General features: G+C 36.5%; 1 protein-coding gene across 1 annotated transcript in view; it reads right to left on the reverse strand.

Moving 5' to 3' along the window:
* RANBP17 (RAN binding protein 17) overlaps nucleotides 1-11297 on the reverse strand; it is a 154156-nt gene that overhangs the window by 43432 nt on the left and 99427 nt on the right. The window contains exons 20-21 of the mRNA XM_061348402.1: nucleotides 6810-6898; nucleotides 520-627 (exon numbers count right to left, since the gene is read on the reverse strand). Coding sequence (XP_061204386.1) covers nucleotides 520-627; nucleotides 6810-6898 — 197 coding nt within the window. The remainder of the gene's footprint in view (nucleotides 1-519; nucleotides 628-6809; nucleotides 6899-11297) is intronic.

Genomic DNA, 11297 nt, shown 5'->3' on the forward strand with positions numbered 1-11297 from the left:
ATAGAGGTGGTGTAACATGTGAGAGAAGCTACCTGTATGTTGATTATAAATATTGCTGTATTAAATGCCACTTTTTCCTATTTTGGCTGAGAGAGACAAGTTGCAGAAGGAACTGTGAAGGGAGTTGTGGTTTTCCAGTCACATATGTATGCTCCTTGGCTTCAGGCAAAAATTCAGCCTGCAGCAAATCTTGACAGCAGACAATTTTCCAATATTTAATTATAGAGTCAGTATTTATCCCTGGTTAAAGCATGCTCTTCCACTAACATTGAATGTAAAATCACAGCAGTCTCTCATATATATTCCTGTAATTAACCCTTACCAGCTGATTTTGTAACATCTACCATTCTGGTAAAACAATGATAGCACTGAAATCTGTGTTCTTATTGTCAATTTTTGTTCCAAAATACAAAAGTATCAGTCTTAAAGTCAGACATCAAAAGGATAAGCAAAACATAGAAAGATGGAGCAGAGAATGCACTGTTGCAGTATCATCATTTATTTTTACATATTTCTTACCTGTTTTGCATGAATTCTGCCATCAGCTTCAAGATAGGGGTTGTGCACGCAGGCTCACGGTACCAGAGCTCAATGGCTCTTTGCAGAACAGAAATGTACGTGGGGTATCTTCGCCAGACCAAGTTAAAGATTTAATTCTGTTGATTAAATAACACCTTGCAAAACAACTTCGCCTAAAACTGTCCTACACCTTCAGGTGGGTGGGTCAGACACAGACTCTGGCAGCTCATTCTCACAAAGGCCAACACCTATAAACTTAAGGAAGTCTATGCTTAGAAGACTAAATCCTTTGGAAGCGTTAATGGTTAAGTGGGAAACAGTAAATATACCAGAGCTGTAATGAAGGAAAAGGCAGTTTGTAGTGTGATGCTAACCTATAAGTACATTTATAAAATGAGCTCGGATTTTGAGTGAATGGCATAAGTCACAAATGACAATTAACCACCACAACCACTATCCCCCCCCACCCCAAATTTCAGTGACACCTTGCATATATATTTGCTATATAAATGGTTGGGAACAATTTGATTATACGAAGCTCTTTTCAGAGCATTCAAGAAAACAATCCAGCCAAACTGTGGGGGGGAGACCAGCAAAGTTTGATTTCTTTCAGGAGAGCTGTTTGCTCATTAGCACCCATGAGATATCTGTTCTTTTAAATCAGGACTTTATAGAGAATACAATACAGAAACAAATACGTTTAGCAGACTCTGCAACATAACTTAAAAACAAGAATCTTATGAGTTACCGACTGTATCAAATTATTTAATGCAATGATTTAATACAAAATTGACCCTTAGTTTTCCCAACATGCTGAAAAAGAGAGTTTATGTGGCTATGAATGCAAACTGGAAAATGGAAATGAGGTAGCACAGCCTGAGTGGCAAAGAATTACATAATTATTTTTATACTGAATCAAGAAATTTTACTCTACAACTGGCTACTAAAACATGATCTAGCTGATCTAGTCAGTGGTGGCTTGGTTTTGTTTAAAAAATAAACTTACTTTTCATTTTAAACTTTCCTTCATGTCATATAATTCTGCTTTATTTAAGCACGCCAGAAATAGTGACCATCATTAGGAAAATGCTAGTGCACATTCAGACACCTTACCAAGTAGAATACCGGCCAAGCACCAAACAAAGGTTTACATGCTTCTAGGCTGTGTAGACACAGTCATGTCTCAGTTCAATACAGCTCTTCTGGAGGAGGCTAAAGCCATCAGCTGTAGCACTGCTGATGAATGACAGGCTGTGCAGACAGATGGGAGGCATTCTGGCTACTGCTGTCTGTCTGAGGCATCTAAAGACCTGTGCATTTTTGCTGCCAGCTGCTTGAGGCACTGCAGGCATAAACTATATATAGCAGAAGAGGGTTACATGTGAAATACACTTTCAGACCTTGCTTCTTGCTCCTTTTTGGGGTTCTTTACATTTTAAATTAAACAGACTAAAGATACCATGGAGAGTTACCAGTAACAAACTGGGATTTCAATTCAAATCTCACTTACCTAAAACATCCTCAAAGGGCACAGATGATCCATGCCACCTCACACCTTTAAAAATTCACTACTGCCAGTTCCATTTTCTATGACATGGACTCCCAGTCCAGCTCATTCCCAACAGAGGATGTTCAATGTTCTCAAGATGCAGCAGATACCATGGAAGATACAGAACTGAGACATGCTGTTAATGATTTTTCTTAGGTCATGCCTCTTCCCTAGCCTTCCTAGTAGCCCTATGTACACAAAAGGGACATGGTGTGATGCTGCAAAAGCCCCTTTGTGTAACTTCATGGGTTAGAAAACATCTTTTCACATTTCATGGTGAACAGAGTAACTTCACAGCTAAACCCCCCAACTGGAATATAAGTTGGCAGCAGCAAAGGCTGCTAATGCATCCAGTATGATTAGCTATCTAATTAAAACACTTAAGCATTGAGTCCATATTCATTGACAAGGAAAGTCTGGAAACTATAGTAAAATTTTATAAAAGCTAGGGTCACCAGAAAGGCTTCAGCAGTTCATTATTTCTTCTATAAATCCAATGAAGTGGAACAAATTGGTTTTAAATGGAGTATTACTTTTAAGTGTTTTCAACCACAAGCTTCCATGAATCTGGCTAAGTCATGAACTTAACCTGACCAGTCAGTTTGAGCTCAAAGAAATTCAAACTGCAAAAAGTGATACTGTGGTTTGAATCAATGCATCTGGCAATAACTGCTATTATAAACAAATTGGTTTCATGAGAAAATGTGTTCTCCTCTTGTGAGTGGGGAACTTCAATCTCTACTTCCAGTTTGGCTCTTCCAAGTTTTTACCTAATCCTGAATCCTCAAAACTAAGAGCTTTAAAAGTTAGTTACTAAAAAATAGATTCATTTTGAACAAGCCATCTTAGTGCTGCATGTGATGTTATTTCATTAAGAAATACGATATAAATTTGGATAAACAGGTAACAATAGTAGACGGAATGACAGTTTTGCTTGTTCTAGTGATCCATGTCTGAAGCAGCACAATCAGATATCCAAACGTCTAGGACAACTGGAACTTTTAAATAAGACACCTCAATGGTGTAAAACACCTCAAAATGAGAGATCACTTCTCCATAATTAGTGTCTCTGATTCTACACACATAGGTAGTTTTATGCAGGCAATATCACACACTCGTGTATAAACATCACATGCTTTCTAGCTGACTGCAACTCTGAGTCAGGCTAATAATTTAATTCTTGCAACCCATTTTCTTATTGCAACCTTTCTCTTTCACAGACAACAGAAGTCATTAAATACTGAGAATCAACTGGGAGGAACCCAGGAAAAACTGCCTATGGGTTACCACCTAACTGCAAGAAATACTAAATGAAAGCAACAAAAAAGTGGATATTACCCTGAACTCACAACTGAATCTCCATGGACGTATCTGACGGTGAGACCACGGACCTTAGACTGCAGTCTGATATTAGTATGGAAGAAAACAGATTAAATATTCAACATCTCATCCAGGCAGTCTTGAAGTAAATAGCAGAATGAAATACATAAGGAGAATCATCACCATTAACAAAACCAGGTTTTGGTGCCACTCAAATTGCTATATAGGATTTTTTCAGGCCACACCTGCATGTTCAGGACTGACCTACAAATTGCAGAGACCACATGTAACGAACACAAAAGGCAAATAAACTTCCCAAAGCTGTGGTACTGGAATCACCATTGACAGCTTGACATATCAATATTTCAGGAAGAATAAATGACTTTCATATCCATGGTTTTAGGTTTTGTTTTGTTTTGTTTGTTTGTGTGATGTCTTTCCTCATCTTTCATTACCCGCTACTTTGGGAAGATCCTATACTTAACACCTGAAGCTACTTAAAATATTTGGAAATATTCTAATGAAGTCTTTTGAGAGATCACCTAATACAACTTTAAAACAAATTTTACTATTATTATAAGTATTTTCTCTTCATCCCTTGCCAGAGGAAAACTATAAATCTTGTCTCAGCTGAATGAACACCATTTATCATATTCATTTTCTTGTCAATACAATTATGAAAAGCCTTTGGCCTTTTTCCAAGGAGCCTGATTTGCTAGAGAAACTCAATTAGTATAAGCAAGCCTGCTACAAAACAGCCCTATTTGGCAATCTAGCGCAGCCTCAGCATACCTGACGATTCACCTCTAAACCATGAGCCTAATAACCCAGTCATAATGGTAAAATACAAGATCCAACAGCATCCCTCGTGTCTCTTCCCCCCTCCCTGGACCAAAAGGACTTCGAAGAAATTATTTTTGCTCATTTTTGCCATCTACTGGACAAAACTTAAATTCTAAACAGCACCATGAGGAAAAAAAACCCCATCTCTCAGGTGAGAGATTACTGAGTGTTGTTTGTTTTGTCAGGGACAGGGCTTAGACCCAAAATATTTCCTGCAATCAGCTGAAAAGTTTATCAATGCATTCTTCTATCAATGATTTAGAGGTGACTATTTCTGTTAAGCCTTCAGCACAGAATAAACATCATCTTATGGTATATTAAAAGCTTAGCCTTTTATCCCTTGCCTCTTTGTATTGTTTGTTTATTGAACAAATACAAGTAAATCAGATTTATTTTGCCTCGTATTCTGTATTTGCCATTCGCAATACTGAAATATTAGGGCTTCAAGCAAACTAAAATCTGTTTGAAAAACAGCTCTTCTTTGCTATTAAAACCATCTCCTGATGATATATTTGAAACTACAAAAATGTTAATCAAAGGATATTTAAACTTTATGCGATACAGTTGGCATCTGACCTTCTCTTCTGCTCCCATTTACCTTTCTGTCTTTATATACAGTAAATAAGAGTCGCAATAATAGCAGCTTATTCTGCTGTAATACTTTGGATCAATACCTGGATGAAGCTGGACTCAGCCAAATGAAGTGAAATCCACTGAGCAGAAACATGCACTTATTTTTTACAGCCAAAGGTGAGGAAGAAAAAAGATTTTGAACCTGCATAAGGGAAAAGAAGCTGAGAGGGCCAAAGCTTTGAATTCCACACAAAGCTACATTTCAATCTGGTTTTATTATTCATATGGAATAATGAAATCCAAAAGTCGGAGGCTGTTTTTCTTTATTAGAAATAAAACTTAATCCATAAACTGGAAAGAATAAATTCATTAATAAAAAAATCAGGAAAGGGTCCTGAGGATTACATAGCCTTGTATTAAAAAACCCTCCTATGTGGATGAATCCATTCCTTTCAGATGGAGAGAAGGTGAGTGTCTGTTATCCCTCCTCCTACAACTGAATATTTGCACAGGAGCAGAGCATGATACTCAAGCTGCACTAGCAGAAACAAAGTAGAAAGTATCTGAAATGGAAGCAGCACAGCTCTGCTTTTACACATCTTCCTGAGTTCATGATTAAGTTTTAGGGTAACACAAGCACAAACAGTACTAACGAAGTTAAATGTACCCAATGGTGCCCACTAGGAAATGAGATGTTAATTCACAGTCTGTCTTCAGTAGTGTTGGGGGCTTGTGCTTGTTTCAATATTTTTTTTCCCTTTTCCTTTTTTTTTCTTTCTTTCTTTCTTTCCCCAGTCCTCAAAAACAGGGATTCAGGGATGCTTTCCACTGATTTCAAAAGAAATAAAGATTACACTGCTTTATGTTTTAGACTTACTTTCTGCAAGCTGCGTCTGCACATAGACAAGATCAGTGCAGACTTGTGAAGGTCTTAAACAGGGCTTATCTGAATGGTCATCAGAATCCTACCTCCACCACACAAGGATGTCTGTCAGATCATACCAGGCTCTGCTGGCATAAGCCTTTCAGTTTTTAAAGTCTAAATTCCTAGTTGCAATTCTATATTGATGCATTCCTTTTTCTTAACCTGGAAGATTATTAATGAACAGTAGGGTTTTATTGTTTGCTTCAAATAAAAATGCTTTTAAAAGCTTGATTTCTAGTCAAGGTCAAGCATGTAACTGTACTTGAATGGAATATTTTATGTCCATAAAATAAACAAATACATAATTACCTTCAATAGCTTTGTGAGATCTAAATTATAAAGCAAGTATTTTCATAGTTACTTCACTATGTACTTCAGCAGTTTGTTACTAAAGAGAGAATTAGAGCCTGAAGAGAGAATTACAGCTACTGCATTTATAAAAATACAAACCATTTCTCCATAGTATTAAGAAATTCCCATGAGTATTATTGTATTTGTTGGCATAAATATGTATATACAATGTTTCAAGCAAATAAGAGTTCCATTATCATTCCTTTTTGGAGAAAACTACAGTCTAAAGGTTTTGATTTTGCTTTCACATGTCCATTTTCTTCTGGATCAAGAAGACTGCAGGTGTTGTGGTATTAATAGAGTTGACATAAATAGAAAGTAACTGACTAAATTAAAGACATGATTCATACCGGAGAGAGGAATCTCCCCAGATAGCACTTGTGTAGTATTTTTTTAAGCACTTTCGATGTTAAAGCAAATGCTGGTACATTGTGTTTGGAGTTAGACAGAGCTTTTTTTTTAATGAAAACATTAGGGATTTACGAAGGGAGAAAAAGCACTTGGATATGTTTTGTAGATTAGTAGTGTGACACAACAAAAAAGTGACCTCTCTGTGGTCCTTCCCAGTTAACTGCATGGTTGCCATTGTGCTGTAATTTTAGCTGATTACACATTAGTTCATTTAGCTTTGTTTCCTCTTCCCCACTGTGCCATACTATTAAACTAATGCAAGGGGCCTGGTATCCCTCTGTGCACAGAGCTGGTATTGTCATAGTGTAATAAGGATACATCCAGTCAAACAGCATGGTGTAGCTGGTCTTTGTGTTTAGTGCAAAGGCAATCCCTCGAAGATCCCTTGCCAGCCCGATCAACATACGCTGTCAGTGGGAAAGAGACACAGTAATTGATTTTCACGTTAGCACAGAGCAGATGGAGTAATAATCAGCCAATAATGACCACATATCTGATTGTGATTCATTAGTTTAAATGTCTCGCTCAAAACCTTTTTGTTTTAATCAAAACCACAAAGATTCTTTTATCAAGCAAGATTTCCACAAGTTTTATAGGGATAACACTAACAAAACCCTCAGGAAAAGCTTTTGATTATTCCATATGCTTTCCTAATGAATAATGCAAATTAAAACATAATATATGAATACCATGTATCAAAGTTTAAAAATGCTTCCGGTATTAATATATTTAAAGTAATAATAACAATAAAATGTTAATTTAAGTTTGTAATATTTTGAGTGAGGTGTAAGACTGACACTCATTTCAAGCTACAATTAAGGTTGCATCAAGATGCTCACTGTACTGTTATTTTACTATATCCTTTGGTTGTGTTTGGTTTTTTTAAGTAATTTTCAAAGTTAGATTTCCTCAAAACCTGACTTTTTTGTTCAGAGATGACGCAGCAAATCTCCAGCTGTATTAACATTAGTTCTAAGATGCATTTTTTTTCCCTATAGTGAATGAAGTGTGGCTTCAGAATCATTCCAGTTCAGATGCAGACAACATTTTGTGCACAGATAATAAACCACAGGGATGTTTTCAGGATAATTAATAGACATCACTAAGAAACACTAGAGAATGAAAAATATTTTAACAATACACACATACTTTTCAATTTACTTAGACATGAACATGCTTTTTTGACAACAAAGTGGTTTTAATACATTTTATCCACGGATACAGGTAGGGTTTTTACTTTTTTTTCCATAATAAAAGACCGCAGTACTGCAGTCTGGACAAAATGTAATCACAGAAATATGGGAAAACACCCCAGAGTAAGGAGCTATTTAAAACCAGAGTTTTCAACAACATACCTTTTGGTGTTAACACCAGTATTTGTAGTGTTGAGAAATACAAAAGATTCGTAGATTAATTTTAACTGATCCATACAGAGCAAATGATGGCTGATGCCTTGTTAAACTGCTAAATGTAATCTTACACAAGGACTGATTTCTACTTTTCAGATACAGACCCATCAGTCCAACTGACGTGGATGGCGCACACATACGTTTATCCAAGGATAAATTGAGTTCTCTACAAAACACTGGTGAGGTTGCTCAGGGTATTTTAATATTTGCATTTCCTTTCTGTTGTGCACTGAAATGGCCTGAACTTGCAAGATGCTCAGAGGTCTCTACTCTCATTAACTTTAATGGGACTCTGAAATCGCTAGAGAGGAAGTGTTCAATACTGAGAAGATGCAATATAAAATTCCAACTTTATATTCATCTGCATTTTCATACTTCGCATGCTGTTTTGTCCACACAGAAAGTAACTCTTTAGCAGACATGGTGGCCAAAATGTAAAGAATTAAAAGAATTTGGCAGTAATGCTTTTTACTTCCTTCTGAAGGCATACAGAGATGCACTGATAAGTATGGAGGAAGTGGAAATCTTCCAGATTGATTTTGGTTCCTTTGCCTATTCTAGCCAAAAAAACAAAGAGACACGCAAGTCTACACAAAGAGAAGGCTGGAGCTGGGAAAAAAGGGAGATGCATTCCCTGGCAAGACATGAACTTGCCTTTGTTTGAGAATGTGCTTGGGGCTGAAGTGCTCACCATCTACTGTGGTCTCCAGAACATGGATTAGGAAAAGACAACCAGACAAACAAATATGCTCTAACATGCTTTTCCTGTCTTTATAAAAACAGCTGGTTGTAAGAAAACATTTGTTTGCAGATACATTTAAGAAACAGTTTGGTTGTGAGATTTTAAAAGCTGTTAATAAAAGTAGATGTGCAACTTTCTTTAAACACCATGATTTGTGTGGGAAACTACACAAACTATGCAATACACCAGGCAATTTCAGACACCATTCGACCTTGAATTCTAAAGAAATGAGAACAACTACTACATAAACTTAATTTCTTGGGTTTCTAGTCTTTAAATTCAGGTATTGTTATTAAAAAGCCCATACCATTAACTACACTATTCTTAATAAATAACCTCACTCTACAAGGCACAGTAATAGTATCATCCCCACTTTATCAAATAACACTGCCTACAGTTGGCAACATCCTAATAGCCTGTAGAATCTTGAGATAAACCCTGGTCCATTTAAGCCACTAGTAAAAATACATTTACACTGTAATAGAAGCAAAAAAAATCACCCTAGATTCCATGCTTGCTTAAGTCACATTTAGTAGAACACCCCTGTCCTAACCCTAATATCCCAAGATAGCCAAGTTCTAGTCCATTATAAATTTTCATACAGCATGTGCATAGAATTTATTAATGACAAACAACATTAAACACTTGTACATCTAGTTTTTGTCTGCTGTCCTGTGGGATTTGAAGTGTCTTGCAAACTTAACAGAGTAATTTGAAGAATACATGAAGCTACTGCTTCACTCACAACTGAACACCAGCCATTTCTGGGGCAAAGTGACAGTTAATAACAACACCAGCAACAGCAAGACGAGTAAGATGAGAAGTGAAGAGCAGTAAATACACGAAACATAGCAAGAGGAGCTTGTCAGTGATATGGGGTTTAGACATGGTTTTTCTTGCTAATGAAACAATTATGTTCAGATGTTGGATTTGAAATACTCTTCCCTGCATGTCACGGACAGCTTTACTTAAGATTAATTAAAACACAGTCATTTAAAAAAGAAATTCATTAATTTTGCTTCAAACTCCTGAAAAAAGATTTTTTTCAATGGATTTTTTAAAAGGAGCTGGAGATTTCAATATTCACAGAAAACCCCCTCTGACTTGCCAACACGTGCCAAGTGTGTGACTAATGCAATTTAAAACAGACGAGTCTACTCACGCCACCCACCCCCAAAACGGGGCTTGTAATGGAAAGTCTGACAGACCCTTAACTATAGTGGCACTACTGGGTGCAGCTATAATATTACCCTCATAATTCTACTATATAATAACAACAAAGGAAAAAAAAGGTGAAGGGTCATTGCGCTTTGTCTTTAGAATTAAGATGGCTGTCTTCATCCTTACAGCATACTCTTAATTCTGGAGACACATCTTAATAACCTCTAAATAGTTCCAACAAAAGAGCCGTGTCAGAGGAATGAGCAGGCCCCAAGGTGTTTCAACTGGAGTGTTTTCATCTGCCTTTATTGCTCTATCCCTCTCCAGAATTAAGGCAATAACCTGTGATAAATTATTCAGGAACTGCTACAGGGATCAAAGCAAAATCATTCTGTTAAAGTGCTGTTTGCAACATTTGGCACTTAGTGTGAAAACTTTTAATGTGTGCAAGCTGAAAATCAAGGATTTTAAATAATTTAACAGCATGGAGTTTCTACAAACCAGCTAAAGATAGCATGGTGCTACTTAACTGCTTTTTCCACACATCCTTTTTTTCCATGCATTTCTAGCAAACCTGATGATGTCACAATTATAAACAAAGTACACTACTGAGATCTGGCTACCCAGTGGATATATTACTTAACTGGATTGGCAGGAGAAACCTGGAAATCCTGAGGAGAAAATCAGGCTCTGTTTTAATACTGGACATTTTTCCTATTAATATAAAAATGTGAAGAAGGAAGTATCAAGAAAGAAAAAAAGGGGCACATAACTGCTTAAGCCATCTTCAGTTATAATGGAAAAACAACCTAAACATATGTTTTGTATGCAGATGTAATGATTACAAATGTATTTGTAAAAGAAAGAGCTCCCTTGTTGCAGCTGTTTTTCAGTCGTGTAGTTCAAAATATTAAAAAACTAAAAACCCAAACCCTAGCCAGTTAGAAAGTCCTAGTAAAAACCACAAATTAAATGAATTTGGCAGTCCTGGACCATTTTCATAGTGATATTTTAACAGTGTCATCTCCCTGTGGATCAGAATGCTAAGCATTTTATTGAGGAACTGAACTGTTTTTGTTTTCAGTACTTGCAAAATGAAGTACCTGAAAGCGCTTTTGCATGTATTATTTATTCATTATGATAGAAAAAAATAGCTTTAACCTAATAAATTATGTTTAAGAGAATTTAGAGCAAAAGTTTTGTTTATGATAAAGCAACAGATTTAGTTCTTTATCAGTAGCTTAAAGCACCAAGTTTTCTTTATACAAATTAGACAGATGGTGCTTACAGTAGAATTTACTAAAGGTCTGTCACAACAAATGCAGCCAAGCTGCATATTTAATCACTGCAGAACCTTGTCTACCTGCAGCTGCCAACTGCTAATCCAATTTCCCTGATAAATGTGGCAAGAGACACGATCAGCAATAAAGAGCATCTAACTCCATTTTCCTGCAGGGCGTCTTTTGATGAACATTTAGGACGGAAGCACGGAGT

Source organism: Neopsephotus bourkii, unplaced genomic scaffold (genome assembly GCF_033783945.1).
Source record: "Neopsephotus bourkii isolate Nb327-2 ecotype Australia unplaced genomic scaffold, CSIRO-AGI_Nbou_v1 NB_357, whole genome shotgun sequence".
Taxonomy (NCBI): Eukaryota; Metazoa; Chordata; class Aves; order Psittaciformes; family Psittacidae; genus Neopsephotus; species Neopsephotus bourkii.